We start from the raw sequence: 24075 nt of genomic DNA, 5'->3' as shown, positions 1-24075 counted from the left end.
AGTCCTTGTTGACACGCCGTTATAAGTCTATCATATGATGGATTTACAAGTGGGTGCAGCCTTCACCATGGCAGAGGGAGCATCTTATGTCAGTGCTGGCTTTTTACTCCTTTGCACAGCCTGGCCTGGTAGACCATTCTGCACGTGTATGTGTGAAATCACAGAATGGGGTCCATTTCAAGCCAAATGTCTGCCAAAGCTGGAAGTGAGTTTAGTTGCAGGAAGATGAAGAGAAAAGCTTCTAAAGTTTTGGAGGTTAGCCAGGGCAATAAACTATAAAACATTCCAGGTTACAGAAAACTAATATGATTATTTATCATGGGGTTGGCAGATATAAAAACAGTCTACCAGCCTTATGCGTTTGATTTTTACATTTTTAGTAAGTTATTCATCTTTCCTAAAGGATAATTATTTCTAAAACTGCTTAATATTGTGGCATTACTACCAAGTAAACAAGTGCATCCACTAAAAACACAGTAAAAGCGTCATTCGTCCTCTTTCTCACACAGCTTTGGCATTAACGTCCTCATTTAAGCCACAGTAACTGTACACGGATGGGAAAAAAATCTACCTCGATATGCATACCGCAAAGCCAAATATGAGCGATATTAACTTTTAAATGCGTGGTGGGGATGATCAATGACACAGGATATGCATTTAGACAGATAGCAGCCTCGCAAGTCTATAATATTGTTTTTTCCTTCACCCATCACTACAATCCAATTTATTCTGAACAAAACATTTGTCGTTATTGAATCTATAGATTATAAACATAATGTGTTAAGTCATTTCGGCATAAACAACAGAATAAATGAGACGCACATCATGGTCTGTTTCATAAAAGTGGTTATTTTAATTTCCTGTTCCCTCCATCATGTTTGTACAGATCCGAATGCTCTTCAACCAACAAATTAAAGTTTCTGTCTTCTTTCTTGTAGACAGACATTTCATCTTGATTTCTGTTTTGCCAGTTTTGTGCTGGAAGCCACTGCAGTTCCAGTGAGAAACACAGAATAGAGATTGCTTACATCAGTGGTCCCAGTCGACTGTAACATCAGGATTTTATCTACTGGATTAGGTCAGCAGCACACAACACTGAGAGAGGCGAAAAACACACATTTAAACACCAAAAAGCTACATATACCTTTACTTTAAACACGCTCACTCACCCACATACACTCACATACACGCACGCTGATGTATACATACACATATGCACAGTCACTCGGCTAAGTTTCGAGAACAACCACACACAAACACCAGAAACCAACAGACGCCAAAGTAACACCACTGACAGTACAAAAAATCAAAAAATATCTCAAAATATACATTTATTATTTACAGCTCAAGTATACACCCTGTCACTCTTACTATAGATATTCAGTGTGAATTTATCAGAATGTACATCGATATGTACAGATTAAATACACTGTCTTAAATACTATAAATATAACTATGGTTGGTCACATAAACATTATCTGCACGGTTAAATAAATGTACCTTTACTTTGCTATTGGGAAGTTCATCTTAGTAACTGAACTGAGTTAACCTCGTTAACACGTAGACAAAAGAAACCCTGGAGTTGGAATCTTTGTTTTCAGTAAGAAATCGATACCTGTATCCAGGCTAGGTTTGGACCAGAGAAGACATTTTTCCACTTTGCTGCAGAGTTTCAGTGATTTTTAAATATTAGAGGGAATCTCAGCTGTGCTTTGTCATATTACGGCCACTCTGCAGCCAGTAGCGCTGATCTCTACCAATTGTAGAGAAAAATATAAGATTGCCTGCTGTTGTGCTTTCTTCATATAGGACCCACTGCATTAGCATTAGTTCAACATTGTTATCTATGTATTGTGCATATCACTTTGTAGCTTCAGGTGCTTTTGTAGACTTACGATGCAGTTTAATTTTTTATGAAGATGCATTTCAGTGTGCAGCTTTATGCTTTAGTGGAGTCTTGCAGGGTGCAGCAATCACAGCTATATTACTGACATGATGTTTAAGTTTCATCTCCGCTTTCATTCACAATGACTTTGTTGCTTATTTAGACATAAAACATATTTTGTGCTTACCCAAAATGTGCTTTATCCAAACCAAACCAAACCAAAACTGCTTTTTTTTAAATACAGGTTAAGTGTCTTTACCTCAGCTTAAGTGCCATTTGCATCACAAACTGTTGGACATATAGTTCTCATGCACAGTTTTTACAGGAGGCCCTGTCTGCTGCATTTTAGCAAAGTTAAGTTGCATCTACAGATGTTAATACTACTCTTTTGTATCCTTTTTATCCCCTGTATCATGTTTCTTTTAATGCAGACTTTCTCTCATTAAACTCATTTTCATCATGGACAGAGGTTTCTATGAATGAAAGACGAAGCATCATTTGAAGGACAGGGCAATAGATCTGAGCTGTATTGTCTTAATACCAGTCAATCCCAAGCAATGCATCACAGCCATTGTAGGTCAGCAACTAAAAGCAAGAGCCATGCTGTAGAGGGTACCAGCCATCGTATCATAGGGATTGCTTAGCAAAATAGGATGCAGGGTAATAAGACCTCTCTGCTACTGGCTACCACAAAGGGATGACAGGGCTAAATTTACATAGTACTTTTGACAAGATCCTAGATGATGAGCTTTAAAATGCTATCATTTCGCACTCACAGATAAATGTCTTTTAGAAGATACAGCAGACTAGATGTTTTTGCCTTGTCATGCATTTCTTTTGAGCCTTGTCATCTTAAACTATTAGCCCCCTATATTTACTTTGTGCTCTTTTCTTTTTTACATGTGTGCTTAACAAACAACTCCAGGGTCTCCCCCTAATTAAAGTGCAAATTAATATGATGGAACATTGATCCAAACTCTACATAATAAAATAATTAAATAATCAAGGGGAAAAAAACCCATAAAGCCCAAGGCAAACAGACAACACAGAATCTGTTCAGGCACCAAACAATGTGGCTGACTGTGCTTCACACTACATCTGTTCAGTCTCAAGTACTGGTGTTGTTTCAGGGAGGGGCCACAGGACAGTGTCATTGGCTCCTCTGCTGGCCAGCAGAGTCACCCAGTGGTGAAAACCATGTATTACCACTCACTGCAAACATTTATATCAGAGTACATTTCCACATTATAATTCTAAAAATATGCTGTGATTTGAGATTACAGAATAAAATTTAAAAAAAAAAAAAGGTTTCACTTTCACACCTCAGATCACAGAAAAAGACATCGAGGTGTATTTTGTGGTGCTTGTGAAATTATATCTCTATAGAGTGGTCACAATTCGAGGAATGTACAATTCAGTTGGAACGTAAAATACCATCCACTCAGGGATGACGTATGATTAATCCACAGCACAGCATGGCAGTGAACCTGTTATTCAATGTACAGGTATAACATCAGAAACATATTCTTGAAGGGCATCAACCGTAAAATCTCTCGTCTGTTTAACCAAGCAAACAGCCGTGCAGGTGGAGCAGACAGAGCGAGGTGTCTGCTCTCCTCTTCCTCCTCCACATCACAAGAGGATCTGTATCTATGGTGTGTTGCCACGGCTTCCCCTGGGCAACGCAGCTCTATTTTTAAACAGGCAGGGTCACCAGCAGCTCTCATTCAGTGGCAGACAACACATTTGTGCATGCACAATTACACATGCGCATCTGGACGTGTACACGAAGACGAAACTCACATTTCCAATTCCTCATCTGCATTCGCCTTTCTGACAACGAGACAGACAAGCATGAAGCTGCCCTCTGATCAAACACACGTCGCTGTGCTTATTCTTGCTTGTGCGTTGCCGCTGCTGCCCTTCTGAGGCTTTAATTAAAACAGCATGATTAAAACAATTGATTAAAATGGAAAAGCTTTGTCTATGCCATCTAGGTCTGGAGCTGCACAGAGACAGTGGGAAGTGCTTGCTGAGGAGAAGGATCCTTTGAAAGGAAAGTGCTGCTCTGTGTTAAGGCTCAGAGATGCTCTAACGATAGCAGGCGCCTGTGCTTCTGTGTTCATGGCATGAAGAGGCAAAACGCCGCCCCTTGACTTGCACTATTGCAGTGTATATGCACAATTTACGTTGACATCTCAAACTATTGCACGACATATATGTACAGTATTCTACATCAGTGGGGGAAAAACAAGATAGAAGGAGATCCACATTTGAATGAAGACACTATTGTGACTGGTTATTATTGCTGATGTGTGATAGGCACAATAAACTTAAAGATATAATGTGCTTGTAACACTGTTTATACTATTCGAATCAATTGTTAGATACTGTTTTTTTTATTGATACATTTTCTAGATAAGAAATATTCTCATACCGTGATGCAGATCAGGACAAGATGAGTGCTTTTCTTCCGTCTCCTTCCATCCTATCCCCCCAAATAACAATCCTTTCCAGGTGAACTAAAAGAAGCACGAACTGATGAACACACATTACAGTTCACTACAATGTAAATTATGTTAGCATTACAAAAAACCTTAACCTCAACCAGAGCTCGTTACCCGACAAAGCCTTTGGACTCTTCTATACTTCATTTGGCTCTTTTTCCGCCCCATCTCCTGGCAGATGGAGATGGTTGTCATATCTGTTTGGTCTCACGTTCCCATGAGCTCTTCATCATGGCTGAGACTGACATGCAATTAGCAGCACAAGACGATGAGAAACACAGGTGAAGGGTAATGGAGCAGAATGAGGGGAATAGAGGGATTTTGCTCTGGCGGTTAAGGTGTGATGAATGCTGCAAGTTAATTTTCTCTCCCTTTTTCACTCCCACTGCCTCCCTCTCTGTAAGCAGGGCCAGGGTTTAATAGAGGGACTTGTTACGTCAGTGGATCATAGCTCAGACTCGGGCGAGCCGATGTTTTGGTAGCCCGTCTTGGTGCTGGTGCCGTAGTTGGTGTTGGTCATCTCTTGGGTGCCACCGGGGCCCAGGTAAGCGCGGTGGGCAGGCATGGGAGAGGGCGCCTCGCTGGGGTTCTTGCTGAGGATGAAACGCTGTTCATCCTGCTCTTCCAGGTTGGAGATGTCCTTCATCATACCTTTACGGTAGGAGACGGAGAGCTTGTTGGAGCCATCTGAGATTAGGCTGAAGTGGCGGGCGATGAAGACGATGGGTAAAGGCAGCATGGCAACAACAATGAGGGCATAGGCCATGGCTAAAGCCCAGGGAGGATAACTTTGGAAACGATCCGAGCCCTGAAACCAAAAGAATTCAATGAGGATGGCCGACAAAAACAAATGAAACGAAGGGAGAGATGAGAAGAGGTGAGGAGAGAAAATTAGATAAATTGCAAGAAGGGAGGGTTTGGTCAAATGTTTCTCAGTCAAGCAGCTTCAGCGCTTCTGATTACTGACCTCAGCTTCTACCCAGGCATTGTATCCTGCAGGACTAATGGCCATCTCGATAACAGTGGCACAGATGAGCACCACCAAGACAGCAGGGGACACAAACTTCCACATGTAGAAGTAGAAGGAGTATGGCCTGAACCCAAGCATGTCCTCCAGGTCCTGCATAAACCTGTAACGAGGTAGAAAAGATGTCTCAACAAATTTACTCTGAGTAAAACGGGGAAAATATTGAGTTTTTTGGTGAATGTTTTCTTGTGAATGAAAGAATGACTGTGGTGTAGTATGAGGATTTAGTCTTCATTTTACATATCCACGCAAATTACCTCTTAGTTCCATAGATCCAGGCTACAGAGATGTTCTCCAGGATCACCACCACAATGAGGGGCAAACCAGCAGAGTAGTCATCAAACATTGTCACAAAGTAATTCCCTGAACGCAGCACGAACAGTAACCCCAACAGGTAGGCTATGATACAACAAACCACTGAGGGAGGCAAGAGGAAATATTGAGTTAGAATCATCAAAGGATAGAAGAAGAATATGAGCAGAATCAGCACCTACCACACAGAATCTCTTTGCGGATCTTGAAGGCATCCAGTATGGGTGTGGTGATGCCGGTCATGGTGCCGATCATGCTTCCCAGGCCCAAGTTGATCAGCATAAAGAAGAACATGACTGACCAGAAGGGACTGGCAGGGAAGTGAGTCATGGCCTCTGTGAAGGCGATGAACGCCAGACCGGTGCCCTGAACTGCCTAGAAGATAGCGAGATATCGCCCACTTAACATTATTTATGCAGTGTAGCCATGAAGGCGATTTATAAAGAGTTCATAATGATGCACTTTGAGTGGGATAGTACATTAAGCTTAAAATTACAACATAACAGAGACCAACAATCAAATTATGCAAGGCAAGGCAAGGCAATTGCTCTTGAAAATATTTCCAGGGGCCACTCAGTGATCTTAACTAGTAAGAGGAACAGTGAAAAGCTTTAACAACATTAGAGACTACACAGGGGTAGCCAGGCAGGTTATGAGCATATTAGCATAACACAGCTATCGTCTCTCTGAGAAAGTTATAGCCTCTGGACTCAATCTAACAAGGTCATTTTCAAGCTAGTGCGGAAATCATCTGTAAAGTAAGGAGTAGCAAGATGAATTTGAGGGTTTAAATTAAACTGATGCAGCTGGGGAGGCAAGGTAACATACTGGTTTGAGCTCAGGGGATCAGGCTAAACATGCTCAAAACCAGTGATTCACAGGTAACCATGTAGTAGCACAGGGTACTGTCCAGAGTGCAACTCATAGCCTAAACTAACTGCATAGCAATATTAAATTGTATCCATTTACACCAAATAAATGCCCGTAGAGACCTGAAAACCCACAATGATCCAAAAACCCCCAAATAATCTGCTGTATTCTGTACGCTTTATCACCCAAGTATCATACAGACTGCCTGGACTTATTTGTCATTTTTGGCTGTAAAATTACAAAATAATTCTCATATTTAGGAAACCGTTTGAATTTTCTCTGTAGCCAAAAAATGTTGAGGCCTTATGGTAATGTGAAGTGGACATACTGTAGTAAAATCTAGGTGGAGCTGATTTCTCTGTGTTCAGACAGCAGTACCTTGTGAATGCCTTGAGCTACAATGATACACTGAATATTGCTGCAATGCTCATCTTCTCTTCTTTCCAAAACCATTTGCATTTTGTCTCTAGCACAATTGGCAGTGGAGTTATGGTCGCTTTAAAAGTGCTTGTAAAATGGGTTTGGCACCAAAAAGAGAGTTAATCACAACAGTCACTGATCATGAAATAAAATCACTACCTGAAGGTTATTAAGCGACTCATAAAAACCCAGCTACTTCATACTAATTATATAATAACATTATAAAGTACATTTACTCTCAATGGTAACAATAACCCAACCTTGTCTCTGGCTAACAACATTAAAGGATCATTTTGACTCCTTAATAATAATTTACCTTTACCTGCAGCCACTTTTCTCTAATCTCTAAACTATCCTTCGTGTATTTGATTCAGATATACAATCAGAGGATCATCTCTGCCTCGAAGATTTATTCCCGCTGACCTTGTTCAGTTCATCCTCCAGGATACAGGGGTCCAGGCCCAGCTGGGCAAAGTTTTCCTCCTTCACTGTCTTTATAACTGCGTACATTTCTGCGTAGTCCTGGGAAGACAGGTGGGAGAAGTTGATGTGAGGAGGGATGAGCTCTCTGCTCAGCACACCTGTGTTTAGGTAGCCCAGGATCTTCTCTGCATTCCTGCACATGGGTTGGAGATGTAAAGAAAAAGCATGTTAGTTTTCTATCTGAGATTGCTGAGGTTGCATTTGCTTCAGTGCGACGCACTTACTCGACGACACACTTCTCGTTCATGACATTGGCCTTGAACCCCAGCACAGCGAACACTACCAAAGTGGCCAGGATGGAGGTAACAAAGTTGATGATGGAAACCAGTGCTGCATCAAAGTGGCAGTTATTGTCCCGCTTGTTGTAACTGGAGAAAGCGATGACGCCGCCAAAGCCCAGTCCGAGGGCAAAGAAGACCTGCGTAGCTGCTTCTCTCCACACCTGTGGTTCCAACATCTTCTCCAGCTGGAGAGACAAAAAGAGGAAAAGATTGTAAAGTTTAGATAATATTTCATATTTATTCTAAAAATCTCCAGAACATTATTATTTCATATATTTAACATATCACGTGTTTTCATTGGATGATTTAAATGAACATATCCAGCACCATAAGATAAATACATGACCTGACTACACTATCTTTTCCTGCTACATGTGGTTACCCTGTAATGATGAATTTGAAGTCTGCTTGGAATTTTTTATCCCAGATTTTTTAACCATGTTATGTTGGTTCAAGTCTACATTGGCCATTCAAAACATTAACACAGCAGCCACACTGTACTTGAACACTAAGGGAAGTATGAAACCTCTACAGAGAGTTTTCTTAAATCTGTTGTACATATCTGTTGCCATAGTTTGAGAAAAGTGGATGTGCTCATGTATGAGGCGACTATAAATCAGAAGGCAGCAGGTCATCTACGAATTGAAGATTGGTGGTTTGATCCCTGCTGCATGTCCTCCAATGAACGAATAAGTGTCCTTGGGCATGATACTTATTTGTTGATTGGAGTATGAACGTGTGTGAATGTCAGATAGAAAGCAGTGAATGAATGTGTGTGAATGGGTGAATGCTGCATACAGCTCTTTGAGTGCTTTAGTAGAAAAGTGCCATATAAGAACCAGTTGATTTACCATTTAAAACTTAAACTTCATCTCAGCTCTAATGAAGGGTATTCTCTATTTTGGAGCTAATCAGTCCCCAAATTAATGCACATTACGTGATCATACAAAAGACATAATAATGTAAATGCATTTTCTTCCACAATAAGTAAGGACGCTGCTCTTACTTTTGACCTTTCCTTTTCCACTACCTATTCTGGCTATTTTTGAATAATTTTATCAACATCAAACTGCCTGTACTACAAAGCACTTTGCTGTCATAAACTCTCACCACTAGAGGGAGCCATCAACCCAACACAGAAGAAGTGATGGGCATTCGTGACATTTTCCTGTGAGAGGATCTGAGTACATGACGCTAAAACCATCAGCCACACATGGTTGAACAGCCTGCGTGGACCAAATGTCACTTAGAGTGTCACCTCTCAGCAGCGTGAGGGGAGAAAGCTTCAGATTTTAGCCTGTAGTCCAACTTAAATACATTTTTACTTGGTCAAATGAACTCTGACTGTCCCTCACCTTAGGGGTGAACATGTGAGCGATGCCATCCACTGCTCCCTTCAGCATCAAACCTCGCACCAGGAAACAGAACAGCACCACATACGGGAACAGAGAGCTGAAGTACATCACCTAAGAGAGCGAGAAAGTCAAGTACATTAACACTGTGTTTCCATGGATATGCATTAAGAGGTCTTACACATAGAGGAAGACGTGCAACCACACACACACACACACACACACACACACACACACACACACACACACACACACACACACACACACACACACACACACACACACACACAGTGTTGTGTGTTTGCTTGGCACTGAATCTGTGAACTGAAACATGAAGATCAATTCCTAAAGTCAAATATTTTTCCCTGCAGCATTTCAGGGAATCGCTACAGAACTGGCTATGATAATTAGATCACCAAGTTTAGGGTTTAAAATAGTGTGTCAGAACTTGGCGATCAGCTCTTTGTTGTGCTTTTTCCTACTGAGACGCTGGCTGGATGCTGCTGTTGCGTATGACTCATTCCCTGGATCAAGATTACAGGATGTTGTTGCAGTTGTTGCCAAACTAAGAATTTTCCATCTGCATCCTGAAGTACTTTTTGTTTGGTTCAGTTTAAGTTTATTAATGTTGCATGTTCCTTTCTTCCATAATATGGATGAGATCCAAAAATAGACAAGTGCCGACAAGAGGCTAGCATCTTACCTTCGCCTAAAAAACATCCCCAAAGTGAATAAACATTCTCTGATGAGGATGAATCACTGAATAAAAATAGAAATTTCAAGGGTTTTTTTTTTTTCAAATTATTTTTGGGCTTTATTCTGGGTCTGTGTTGTGTATGACTCAATTCAGAATCCTAATTTCAATAGTTAGCAGGTTTAAGCCTCATTTTGTTAACTCAGAGGAACCCTGTACCTTTCCAGAGGACTGTATGCCCTTAATGACAGCCAGGCAGACCATGATCCAAGCCACCAGCAGGGACAGGGTCATCTTCCAATTCAGACCTCCAGTGTCGTCGATGCTACTGGTGATGTTAAGAGCCTGGCGGTACCAGAAGTAAGTGGTGGCTGAGCTCTTCTCACATTCTGGCTCCACAACTGTAACAGCAACAAACGGGAAGACGGGGAGGGAAAAGCACACCAATAATTAAATGCATCCAGTGTACTTTTAGAATAGAAAACCTGACAGATTCTTTAATGTTTTATTTAAATAAATTCATTTGCAAAAGGCCAGTAATGCAAAGTTAGTAGCAGTAGCTACAAAAAATAACACAGTATGAAAATTATTGCTAATCTTAATCTTATAAATAAAGCATTTACATAAGAAGTATTTTCATGATTTTCATAATTCCTTACTTCCTTGAGGAGAAAATGCAGTTGGCTTTTGCATGAATTTTCCAAAATAAGTGATTTCTTCATAATTTACAGCCAAATATTTCATGTTTTTGGTTTTATTTCAGGGTTAAACTCTTTTAATATATGAATTTGCACTTAGAAGCTGAAAGGCGGCCCTCCCACTCTTTCGAATGAAAACAACTCAAAAAAATAAACTGAAGATGCTGATAGTCTAATGGTTTATGTGCACACGACACATAACTGTGGTGTCTGCAGTTTGATTCCTGCCCAGCTGACCTTTGTTTCATCCCCCCACCCCCACACCACACACACACACACACACACACACACACACACACACACACACACACACACACACACACCTCATGTTCTCAAGTACATGCAAAAAGTGCCAATAAATGTTTAAAAATGGCCTGTTAATTAGGAACAGAAGTGAAAAAAACTGTAAGGTAATGATTAGTCAGCTGACATAAAATTAATTAGCAACTGCTTAAAGAACAGAAAACATTTAAGGGTTCCAGCTGTTCAAAACTATGAAATCCTATTAAAACCTCTTTCTTCACACTTTGAGAACAAAATGGGTCATTTAGAAGATAATAATCAGGAGATTATTTGACAGTGAAAATCATCACTATATGTTTGTAATTTTTCTTTTTTACAGAATATTTAAAAAAACATGCAAATATAGCTATGTTGAAACTCTGTTGCAGTAAAATGGAAAATAAAGTAGAAAAAAGTTAAATCGCATACCAATTATACATAAGCAGAGCATTTATTTATGTAAACCTGCTTAGTTACAATGCTTTCCACCTTTGGAAACAGTTAACATCACTATATGCCCACCGATTTTACAACCATGAGCAGAGTCAGGATCCTGCCCTCTCATGCTAATGAAAGTTGATGCCTTTTCTTCTGCCAGAACCTGCGTGTGCCCCAAAGACTACCAGCTGCCAGCCATTAGAGGTACTGACCCTCAGACGGGTCATGCAGTCTGACAAGTGCCGCAACAGAGCTGCCATGTAGCATGAAGCGCAGAGCCGGCCCAGCAATAGAGACAGCGCAAAACACTTATTTGCTAGACGTCTGCCGAAACACTCCTGCTTGACCGCAGAAAGCTGCTTCAATGCAAAGGCATCCTGCTAAGTGCCGCGTCTGCATCTTCTGCTATAATTACTGAATATGAAATTACCTCGTGGGAAAATGTAGTATTTATTTATTTTTCTGTACTCTGTGTCATGGGGCGTAAAACAAAATAGCATTCATGTGGACAGTTGTTTTCTGCTGTGCGTTTATGTTCAACCTTCTGCAGCTGTTTAGTGATTTAGTGGACTGCACTGTTCACTCACCGGCTTGAGTTCCATTTCTGTGGATGGGGCATTCAGCCCAAGGCAGTGGATACTGAAAAGACTGGAAGAAGTAGAAGATACTCCAGCCAATAATCACATTATAATAGAGGCCCACAAAACCGCAAACCTGAAGAAAAATAAGAGCAAAACAGCAACACTTAACATTGTGAAAAACAAATCACACAAATCCAGAATGTTTATGCCATGACTCTTCTTGAGTCGTGGCGTAGACACTAAGCACACAGCTTAAATTAGAGTGCATATAAATTATTGAGCTGTTTGCTCTCAGCAGCTAAAGCTCGGGTCCTCTATGAGGAGGTATTTATAGCTCCTGATCTCCCTCTGCCATATCCGAGCTGTCACACGCCTCATTGCCCCGGGCCAGGTCTTTCCATCTCCGCCTTTGCACTGGATGGATGAAATCACTATCAGGAAGAGAGTCAAACAGAAGGACCGACAGACTCATTTGCTGACTGGCTATATTTTAAGCTGGTAGCACTGATGGGTCACTACTTTTGCTGCTGCTGATGGGAATAGTTGGTGACAGCGATCGGCGCTGGTCTTTGCATGTTGCTCTCTTTAATGCAACAAAAGGAAGCAATATGAGCAGGCAGAGGGAGTCCGGCACAGCATGTCTGTAGTCTTAGAAAATAATGAGTATTTAAAGTTGTGAAAATCATTATTTAACAGAGTTGTATAACGTGCATCTTGGTCTTAAACACATTTGTATGTCTTCACAGGCTGTTTTTATCATGATGCAAAAGCAGCACAATACGCAATTGCTTTTTAAATAAAGCAGCCGTAAATAAGGCTCACTGCCTTTATTGATCATTGGGTTTTTTATGGAGGTATAATTGAGTAAAATGAATAATAATAAAAAAAGATCAACCCAGATATCATAAAATGTCCATTAGGTTGGAATATCATCTGTTATTTATTGTTTTACAGTCCGGTGATTCACTATGAGGTGGAAAAAATATGTCACCAAATTTTCCACTAACAGTAAAACATCAAATCTTAGTCGGTCATAAATAAATTTTCTTTGGTCCAGTGGTTAGGCAGTGAAATGCTTATTTAATTGGATTCATTTAGAGAGAGATGAACAAGTATTACCTATTTATTTATTTATTTTAATAGAGTGGACTTCATGCTGGATACAGTCAAGTGTAAGTCTTTCATGGCAGAAAAACTCATGAGAAAATCACGACCTTGTGAATTTAATAAAAATGAATAATTCATGAAATTTCATACAGGCATTCATGAACTCACCAGAACGGCCCCTCTGATTTTTCTTTTATTGCCACTGTGACAGAGACATTTCTGGTTTGACCTGAAATGTCCACATAATTACTGGATGGATTACCACTAAGTCCCGATTTTGACTTCTGCGGGGTATCTTTGTAAAGCCTACAACGTAACCGACTTCAGTGGCCGACGTCATTGATGCATTATATGTTAATTAGTCTGTGGTCATGTTTTATTTGCAGTGCCAGGCATGATAAAAACCAATAAAACGCTGGGATGTTTTTCCACAGACCTTTTTCCACACATCCATTCTGATAGTTTCAGAAACCTTTCTCCAGGAATTTGCTGACACTTGTGAGTCTTTATTTTGCTACTATGATTATTAATCTTTGTGATGAGGCTTTGGTTGTTAGTCTCTCACTGATGAATTCAAAAACTGCGGTGAAAGAGTAAATGCACAGAAGGAATCGCCAACACACCAACCACAATAGCTGTGGCCTGCGTCAGCCCTACATGCAGTAACATTTCTAGGGAGGCGTTGTTGACGTCAGTATGTCCTCACAGAGCCACTAACACGGTTGCAAGTTAAAAGTGACAGGCATCAGTGAAGTCATTACTTATCACATGTAAAGCCTGTAATTACACGTGAACTGAGTGTGAATCGGAGGTCATGTTAAGTGACATAACCCACTTACCATCAGGCTGGAAACCCCGATGCCGCCCAGCCTTGGGTAGACATAGTTCCACACACCAATGCTGCCACGCCTGATCCTCTGACCCACCGCCAGCTCAAGGAAGAACAGTGGGATGCCAATGAGGATGAGAAGAATCAAGTATGGCACCAGGTATGCACCTGAGAGAGACAGAGAAAGAGCAGGGGGAGGATAATTGGCTGCAACATGCACGGATTCTTTTGTGTGTTTTTTTTTTAATCTATGCGCAGCGAAGGACAAAAGCTCAAAGCGGCAGAGGGGATGTTGTAAAATTTTTCTCTCATCCTTTCTTGGATCCTATTTTTGGAATCTATTCTTTTCGTCTTCAATGCCCCTCACAATTTCTTTTCTTCCTCTCACTCCTCATTTTTAACTTCCATTCATTCTGTCTGATAGCTCCATTTCCATTTTCACAGAGGGGGGCGATGCGGGGAGAGCAGCAGGCACTCACAGAAAACAAGTCACGTCCAGTCATGCTTACGTCAAGAAGTGAAGGGGCACCATGGTGACAAAACCATTCAAAGCCACAGAGGATGGGTTAGCGATGGAAAGCTGGAGAGAGCAGCCTGTTTTCAGACTAAAAACAAACGCCGGTGACGTTTGACTCAAATAAAATTTCCGATAACATCGGAAGTGGCTATTAGAGGTAGCAGCATACAAAGGGAACAAAGACAAGAACACAGTGTCGTGTTACACAGTGTCGTGTTACACAGTGTCGTGTTACACAGTGGCGTGGAGAAGTGGCTGATGTGCTGAGCTCTTTTTGATGTCTATGCCGAGCGGCAGACACACGGAACAGCCGAGATGACTGCTTTAGCTTTTGTTTTTCCTTACATACATTTCACCTGAGCCAAACCAGTGATAATCCACACTATTTATATGCACTGATGTGTAGAGATATCAAACCACTATATATGAAGAACACACTAGAAACCCCATATTTAGGGATGTGAGTCTTGATGAGCAGGTTGAGAAACAGTTTGAAGTAATACCGAAATATAAACATCCACAAACACAATGAATGTAAATGCTTCCACACAGTTAAACACTTAACATTCATTCGTGCTGGTTTTGTATGACCACCTGTGGGAGACTTTAAACCGACTTGCCAGCCAGCGCTTTGCTCCACATCATCACAACGCCAAAGGAGGAAATATCTTTCGGAAGTGTTTCACGCCTCCTGTAGAGTTCAAGAGGCTCTGAGAATCAGTGCCAAGGTACACTAAAGCACAAGTTTTAATACTCTAGTAGTAAAACTTATGCTTTACTGTACCTTTTTTAATTTGTTACAAATGTATTTTCCTATTTCTCGTATATATTTAAGTGTGTTGGCAAATGGTAGTCCCTATTTGCAAATTTCAAAAAATGAGTGATATTTGCTGAACACTGAGGTGATTATATATGAGTTTATCCTGCATTTGATTATAAGAGAAAACAGTTAAATGGTGTTGAAATGAATCCAAGTATGACTACATTCAAAACATTATTTAAAACTTGAGTTGTTGGATTATTTTTTTCTGTAAAGACAAATGCAAGCATATTGCAAATAGTAGGTTTCACCATGAGGCATGAGCTCAACAATACAAATTAATTATTAATATTATTTAGGTGAAGTACGTAAGCCTAAAATTTGTCTGTGTTATAAAAGGCTTGACTCGAAATATTAAGAAAGTGATGGAAAACTTGATAAAGGATGGAAAAGAATTAGAGACAGCTTGTCATTATCATGGGGACAAGCCCAGACAAGACAATGCCGCACCTCCCACCAAGTCAAGCGTCAGCTGGGACAGATACTCATTAATGTGCACAAATATGCACACACTCTGATTAATACGAGCAAATACACGCATACTCAGATTCCGCTTTGTTATCACACGTTTCAAATACCCTCTCTACACACACCTCCCACACAAAGCACTCACGATGTCTGAAAGCCAAGGAAATTAATATTTACTCTTCGACTTCCTCCATTTCAGTCATCGCCACCATCTCATCTCATCATAATCACGCTACCTGAGAGACAAGGCTGAGAAATCAGCTACAAAAGCAAACAAAGCCTAAAGTGGAGGATCTCGCAGCATTATGCCAGACCTCTCAGAGCTCCCTCGTCTCGGTGAGGAGAGACGACCTCGTCTTGTAGCTGCTGACAGCACAGGTTGGCTAAATCTGAGAAACATTGAAGAGACTGCCCCTCTGACTACAGCAGAGTAACTGGGTTAATGTCGTCTGTGTGTGTGTGTCAGATTCAACAGGAAACACTGCCGCTGTCTTGTCTGTCCCAAGTCCTGGAAGCCAACCTATAATAAGATAATAAGATCTATCAGTCAGAGCAGCAAAGCTTTACACAATAACTGTTACAACTGCTGCTGTTCACGAGATGAAAAGCAACACTTTGCTTCACTCGTCACAGCAAACGCCTCATTAAAATCACATTTGTCTGTGTGTTCAAACTCTTGCTGCTAATTGTTTTTAATCACTTCCCCAGATGACTTATATGGTGTCCCTCAAAGCTCAATATTAGGCACACTATTTACTCTGTGCATCAATATTTTCACTGTCCAGCTCAGCTCGCCATTACAAGCACGTCCTGACCCATAAACGTTTATCCTTCATTTAGTCGATACTTTTTAGGCTGGACTATAACAATTTTTGCTCTAAAAGGTCTCTGAAAAGTCTTCTGTTGATCCAGAAGACTGCAGCAAGAGTAGCAACTGGGACCAGAAAGAGTGAGTGTATTTCTCCCAATCCAGAATGTCATTTAAAATCCATCTCCTCACATACAAACTTTTGAATAATCAGGTCTCATCATATGTTGAAGACCTCACAGTACCATAATAATCCTAATAGAGCACCTTGTTCTCACGCTGTAGGTTTTTCCTCGAGTTTCTAAAAGTAGAATGGGAAGCAGAGCGTTTGGCTTTCAGGCCCCTCTCCTCCCAGTTTGGATTCAAGAGACAGACACCCTCTCTACTTTTAAGCTTACTTTCCTTTTTGATAAAGTTTATAATTACGACTGTATCAGGTGACCCTGAACCTTCCCTTAGTTATGCTGTGGTAGGCTTAGGCTGCCCAGGATGCACTCGGCATGTCTTCACCAACACATTCAACTATTGGTCATTTTTACATTTTGGCTTTTTAGGGTCTTAACCCTACAACATAAAGTGTCCTAAGTTGACTGTTGCTGTGAATCAGTACTATAGAAATAAAATTCAATTCAATAATGATTATAATATAAAGAAAATCTGTAAATAATAATGTTACAATGTTACTATCCATGTGCTAAATTGTCACTCATCATTAAAGTCCTAAAATCTGCTGAAGAGCTGTGGCTTGACCTACATTACTTTATACTGAATATCTTGCTCAGCAATGGTAATTTCTAACTAGGCAGTTATACCAAAACAGGGCAGCCACAACAAATGACTCTGACACCTTCTGCACTGGACTGAATTCTTGTACTTGTACTATTTCTTGTACCTTATTGCAGGCCTGAGCGGCAGCACACCTTAAAGTTAGAGACACTCGCTACTCAGAGACACATTAAAGCATTAATAACATTTATGAGAGTTTTAATTATTGTGGTTATGCGGGTGAATTTTATCGCTGCGATCTTGTGTAATTTTTCTCAGCGCTCTTTATCTTAGACTCAATGATATTTATTGAATGAACAAACTCAACCAATTAAGTGAAAAAACGGGAGATAAATTAGTTGAAATTACTCGCATATTTCGTTCTGTGATGTGATGGAAATGAGGGATTTATGACAGGAAATAATGCAGAATTATTATTTATGTCAATCATCAAACGTGAGCATTGTTAATCAAATCATATTTGAGCAAATAGTTTCCAGGCACACACAGGGTTATGGACAGGACTGAGGAGAGCAAACAAATGCTTAAAGGATAAAGAAAAATCAGTGAGCGCTGTTAAGTTAACTACTCCCATCTGGCCACTTATTTAATGAAATATTTTACAGAACTAATAAAAAAAATCACTTTAACTGCCTTGGCTTGGCACCTCCTGTTAACATTACTCAGCACCCTGAAGGATACATGTTCACCATGGGTGGCCCGTTTATAGGAAGTGAAACCCAAACCCAGCAAATATTATTCACTCCAACTTTGGTCACAAAATATGTTCAGGTTTTTCCGCTTCTATCAGCCAGCCAATCCAAATTCATGCACACATATCCATCCACCTACCCACACTTTTTTCTAGTGCCGTGTTTGCAGGATTAAGCTACAACACACCTGGAAGCTAGAGACATCCACTCCTCACTGGGACTTCAAAGCTTCAGCAATATTTACGAGAGTTTTGATTGTTGTGTTTGCGCGTCTGAATGTGGAGACTGTTTTGAGTGGCGGGATTTATTACTGTGATCTTGTGTACATGTAATTTATTCTTTGCTCTCTTGTAATAGAGAGCTTAACCTTAATGAGACTTCTCGAATAAATAAACTTACCTAACTAGGTGGGACTTAAATTAGCTGAAATCACTCACATTTTTCTGTCTGTGATGTGATGGAAATTAACTTTTATGGCAATCACTAAATGTGAACATTGTTAATCAACTTATATTTGAGCAAATAGTTTCCAGGCAGGACTGTGGAGAGAAAACAAATACCATGCTAAGTAAAGGACAAAATATAAAAACAGTGAGTGCTGTTAACTGCTCCCATCTGGCCATTTATTCCAGTTCTCTGAGACAGCAAACTAGTTACACAAACCAAATTCACGTATTCATCCACTTACCTCCACCATTTTTCTGGCACAAGTAGGGAAACCTCCAGACGTTCCCCAGACCCACAGAGAAGCCCACCTGGGCCAGGATGTACTCCAACTTGTTGTTCCATGCTGGTCGGCCATCCTCTGCATCTGGGTCAGGAGAAGGCAGCAGGGCCTTTACTGGCGCAGTAGAGCCAGGACTTAGACCCATACTCATCTGACTGCTCTTATAGTCCATGGGGTGCTCCAGAGACAGCAGGTCAGCCACTGACTCAGTGACCGGCTCATTGCTGTGCTCCCGCTGGGTCACCTTGGTGTTCTTTGGCATGGCTGCGAGACCGGGGCGTTGACAAGAAGATGAGAGCCTGAAGTACTGACAGGAGAGAGAATGGATGGAGGCTGGCAAGTTTCCAGGGGATGAACTTTGTGGTTTAGTAGATCTGCAAAGAGAAAAAACCCCAAAGTTTTAATCTAACCTTTCATCATGATTGATATAATGATATTTTATGTACAAAAATCCTTCTGGTAATTGTTCATCCATCATTATTTCGTCTTTTTTTTAAAGCAATGTTTTTTTGTCAATTTTGCACAATGAATATTTTACAGAAGGAAAATCATACAGCACAGAACTGCAGCCCGAATCAAGCTAAAACTGGCACCATGTTTCTTTTAAAAAAAAAATACAATTAATTCAAAAATATCAAGAAGAAAAATAGAAAAATTACTATTAAAAAATAGCTAGTTTCAGGCCTATAAAGCATCACAAGACCAGTTCAGGAGCCACACTAATGGAACGTGACATAAAGCATGTTGCTTCAACTAGTTTCCAAACTCAAAATGTTTCTAAAAACAGCAGCGCTTCAGAGCCATGAGGTATTTCAGTAATCCAATTCATTATGGTGAATGAGATACAAAGATTGAAACACAATCCATTTCACAGCAGGGCCCATTATACTAAAGTTGGGTCATGTGAGTAGGATGACCAGCAGCATGCAGCCTGTCTGTGTGACTACTGGTTCAAGCAAACGCAGTAAAACTAAAGCCGCTAAGCAGATTTCATCAGTTATTAGTGTCTGTATACTTTTCTTCTCATTGCACAACTTCAAAATCTTGTCTACATGTTATTTTAAAATTTCAGATGCTGTATAGATCGAGCACAGTACAGCTGTAATAACTTCTTGAAACTTTCTATGTGTGTATGTGTTAATTTTTCAGAGGCCCTTTAAAAAATAATCCACGATTAATCGTATAATCCTGTATACTGTTCCTCCATCAAAAGGAATCTGGTGTTGATTACAGTGCAGCATAACATTACTTTTTGTTCCAGAAGATGTGAGTCTCTTGAAATTGCGCTAATATTAGCCCATCCATCCATTCATACTAGGATCCTAGCCTATCCCAGCTGTCGTATTATTATAAATATTAAGTAATTTAATAACAAACCCAAACTTAGCATTACACTGTCATATGCAACAATGGACATTTATGCACTAAACATCCTGTTTACTTCATGTTTTGGTTTTCTATAGAAGCAGAAGCAGTATAGAAACACCACACAGGATCATTAACACTTCAGACACATCCACCAAACAAGAGCAGGAATACTTGCCCACTGTTGCACATTCCTGCAACACCTTTTCTTGCAGCAGAACTAGTCTGAAATCTAGTGGGGTCATCTTTCCACAGTTAGCCCCACAAAGACACGGTGTAACAGCACAAGCACTTGTTTTACTGTAATTATGTCCTGAGCTTTTTTGACAATGAAAAACTCAGCTCAAGCAACTCAGCTACATTTGTAATCAATTGAGGGCTAAAGTAAAAAAACACAAAAACAAAACAAACAAAAAACAACAGCTTGTACGTATGTCATAATAAGTCACTGATGATTCAAGCATCTGAGTATTAGTGGTGTGGTAACGGTGTTAGTCTGGTCTGGCCACAAAAATTTGTTTACCTTCACCTCCGTTCCTAAATTGACCGCAGTGCAACAGTTCAGTCAGAGATTCAGTCGGAAAAATGACTATAAATATGAAGTGATTTGGTTATTAAATTTAATAACTAACCCAGATTGTTAGTTACATGCTTGTTAGTTACGTGTGTTACACTAAATAAGAGAAAATTACAGAGGACTGGTAAGTTGAATCTATCTGCGGTCTCACAATGTGCAGCTCTTAATCACCAAAATCATGAAAACAAAACAAACAAGTGAGTAAAATAGGTGAAGATCTGCCTTAAACTATATTGAATGTGTTGAGTGAAATAGCTGCCCTGCACATGAAGAGGGGTGGTCTTTGAATGATCCACTCCTGCTATAAAACACAGTGGGAAACCCAGTAAACACCAGCAACCTAATTCTTTTAAAATTAACATGTAAATTTGTGGTTGCAAGCATGGAAGCTCAAACGGACATGCTTGACCTTCAAAGACTGGTGTGAAAATCACATGAAGACACTGAGAGAAAGTTACCCTTTGCTGTAAATGCCAAAAGAGCTGCTAAAGGAGTAGCGAATGCCTGAAACCAGACCTTGAAGGCAGACCCCCTCAACCCCCCTGTCTCCTACCCCCTTTTGTTGTTGTTTCGCTGTGTGGGATGAGTTTGATCTGACTTTTCACTCTGGCAGTTCAAGAACAGAGAATAGAAGCCAGAGGTGTTTGATCTGAAAACAAAACTTCTAATCTTAAAAAACAGATGCACTCGACTGAAATCAGAGCCGGTCCTGTATTCACAGCGACTTCTCAAAGAATAGTTGCCAGCCGGCCGGACTCTTAAGCCCATCCAAAGTCTGAACCAGTAGCACGCACATCAAATTCCTCAACTGCAGTCACGACACGCAGCAGCTCGGAAGCTGAGTGCTCGAAACAGATCCCAGAACAGCGGTGACCTTTCCCACAGCGGTCTACAACTGCACAATACTGACTCATCATCAGACACTCTCTGAATGAGGTGTGAAACAACAGTGTGCATGTTTGCAAAACAAAATTATTTTTTGACTCAGCTGCAGTTTTGGCACTTGCAACCTGGAGCCGTACAAAAATGTCCACATGATGTTTTTGCCCTATTTTCCAAACGAATGGAAATATCGGTATAGTTAGTAACAAACTGGCCTAATTTCTACTCATGGGTTGGGATGATGGTGGTCTGTTAGACACAAATGGCAGATAGGATTGTCACTGTGACCTACTAATAGCGTGTGGTGAAAGTTTTCGATGTTGTTGTAGCAGTACACAGCAATTTTCTGGGTTTCACAGTATGTGCTGACACAGATGGTGCATTACAGAGACAGCAGGGCTTCACATACAGTGCAAGACACTGTTACAGATTATGACTCAGTTGTCAATCACCATCTGAGGGAAACAAAGTGACAAGAAGTGTTTTTTTTTCCTTTCAGAATACTCTGAAAAATGATTGTGCTTGCAGAGAAAACAGAACATTCATGCGAAGGATAATGTGCTGCAGACTTAAAGCGTTTGCTTTCCAAAGGAGTGACGGCAATAGACCCCTGTGGCTCGGCTGCCTCCTCAGAGGCAGATGCTTGTTCCTGCTTCTTCTTCCTGGAACTGTATTCCCAACTCTCCTCAGACAGTTTTGTGTTGATGATGTAACAGCGCAGGTTCTCTACAAAGATATGCTCCACTTTTATCTAGTGTGGTTGCTAAGCAATGGCTCTTCCTGCAAAATTGAAATCCCATCCCTGCTGCATCAGTGGTCGCCTGCCTCTCCTCTCACCATCTCAAATGGACAGACATAATATGCCCTGAAGGACGGCTGCAAATAACACAGAGCTACTGTGACAGAACCGAGGGAAGGAGAGAGTGGGAATACTGAAGGTGACAGTTTGTTGTGGGATCTGTTGCACTGTCAATCAGGCAGCCATCACAAACTGTCTCACTCCCAGATCTTAGATTTGAGTAATTTCTGGATAGAAGATGGTGTCACTGTTGCATTTGGTTAGATGGCACGATGCCATGCAGGAACCACGAAACTGATTCGATCCTGAACAACAAAGTGTAGAAGCTGGGATCAAAACATCACCTGTGTGGCCATGTTCGAGCATCCTTCAGGCACGTTTTACACAGGCCATAAGCACGAGAAGTAACTATCTACGTGGGTATAACCTCTGATACCTTGTCAAGGTCAAACCAACCACCTTATAATAACAATGCGGAAATGCAAAAGGCACCGATGTAAGTCAGCAGATGATCCGCCTCCCCGCAGAATTTGTTATATCTGAGACAAATTTGGACACACATGGCGCGACAGCGTCAAGCGCAGGGGATTAATGAACGACGCACACCGTGAATGGCGCGGCGAAGCCACCATTTGTGATGAGTTGAAAGCTGTCTCTCTTCTTTGTTAAATGACTTCAAGTAGGATGTTTGTGCAAGTGCATCGCGACAATACAAAACCATTTACTCGTCTCAGAGCTACACCATGAATGTATTAATAAATAACACGAAAATGGTTACCGGATTGCGTTTCTTACCTTTTGCTGTGTGCAGAATCGGTTAGAACGACTCACTGTGACAACATACATCCAACGTACGATAAACTGTCTTCATTTAGGCACGGTCTCCGTATGCACCATCTCTGCGCGTAAAGAGATGCGAAATCACAGCTTCCAGTCACATAGGGCGCATGGTGCGTAAAGTCTGACGCAGGAGCTCGGCGCCTGCCACAAGTTTGGGCTCCTATAATCACATTAACCTGAGCAGGTAACAATTTATTGCAACCGTTTGTCTCTCTGTGTGATGTTCTCTAGATCTGAAAAACACACCCGCTCACACTTCTGGTTTCCACGTGGTTATGGCTGTGTTGTGGAATAAATCAGCCCCCAATAGGATGGAGAAATTACTATGGTAAGTCACGACGGTGTCTGACGCAGGTTTGACTCATTCGCTCGTGCGCACGTAAGCAGTTGATCCGAACATCTGCAGTGGTCCCAGGATATTAAGATAATAGGGGCGTCACACAGGTAGCCTTTAATCAGATGGATGAAAGGAACTGACTGAATATGCTAATGTACAAATTGCCTTCGTATTATTATTATTATTATTATTATTATTATTATTATTATGAATGTACGTGACCAGATTTTTCCCTTTTTTAAACTTAACTGGCACAGTTCACTGCTCAGTTGTCTTTAGTCCTTACCTAACAGGCGTGTGAATGTGTACCCACAGTTAAAATAGATGTGAAACGATGGTACTTCTTAATGACCGTTTCTTAAGTGTAGATAATTTGTGGCAGAGTCATTTTTCTCTCTGACACTAGTAATTTATTCTGCGTGTGGCTCTCCTGCCTCACTGGGTGGCTCGCCCCCCACCACCACATATACAGTAGACAGGTCTGCTGCACAACCTTCTAGTTTTCATTCCAGTACTTTGCCAGATGATGACAACACAGTCAGGTAGATGCTTTTGGTAACATTGTCTGCTTGTGTCTGGGACAGCAAAGCAAGCTTAAGGAGAAAAATGAGGCTCCTAGGAGTTGTGAGTTAAAGAAGAATACAGTCACAGTTTATTAACTATCACAAACCCAAAATATGCCCATAGAGCC

At 40.8% G+C, this 24075-nt stretch overlaps 1 protein-coding gene across 1 annotated transcript; it reads right to left on the bottom strand.

Moving 5' to 3' along the window:
* Positions 1–848: 848 nt before the first annotated feature.
* Positions 849–23237, bottom strand: slc6a17 (solute carrier family 6 member 17). Its single transcript, XM_031726497.2, has 12 exons — positions 23003–23237; positions 18546–18958; positions 13777–13934; positions 11837–11963; positions 10051–10232; positions 9141–9251; positions 7729–7970; positions 7445–7637; positions 5914–6106; positions 5677–5836; positions 5360–5522; positions 849–5200 (listed from the first exon to the last, which is right to left on the bottom strand). Exons 2-12 carry the CDS (start codon positions 18844–18846, stop codon positions 4838–4840), a joined length of 2193 nt encoding a protein of 730 aa, XP_031582357.1. The 5' UTR covers positions 18847–18958; positions 23003–23237; the 3' UTR covers positions 849–4837.
* Between the last annotated feature and the right edge of the window lie 838 nt (positions 23238–24075).

This window comes from Oreochromis aureus, linkage group 20, assembly GCF_013358895.1.
Source record: "Oreochromis aureus strain Israel breed Guangdong linkage group 20, ZZ_aureus, whole genome shotgun sequence".
Classification (NCBI taxonomy): Eukaryota; Metazoa; Chordata; class Actinopteri; order Cichliformes; family Cichlidae; genus Oreochromis; species Oreochromis aureus.
Note: the sequence above shows the minus strand (reverse complement) of the source record. Positions and strands in the feature narration are given on the sequence as shown.

Bases quoted from the DNA above. Each gene is read 5' to 3' on its own strand.
- slc6a17 (XM_031726497.2), bottom strand. From the start codon at position 18,846: ATGCCAAAGAACACCAAGGTGACCCAGCGGGAGCACAGCAATGAGCCG. The intron at 7,971-9,140 runs GTGAGGGACAGT...TTGTCTCTCCAG, and splicing joins CTCACATGTTCACCCCTAAG to CTGGAGAAGATGTTGGAACC. The intron at 7,638-7,728 runs GTAAGTGCGTCG...ACCCATGTGCAG, and splicing joins AACGAGAAGTGTGTCGTCGA to GAATGCAGAGAAGATCCTGG.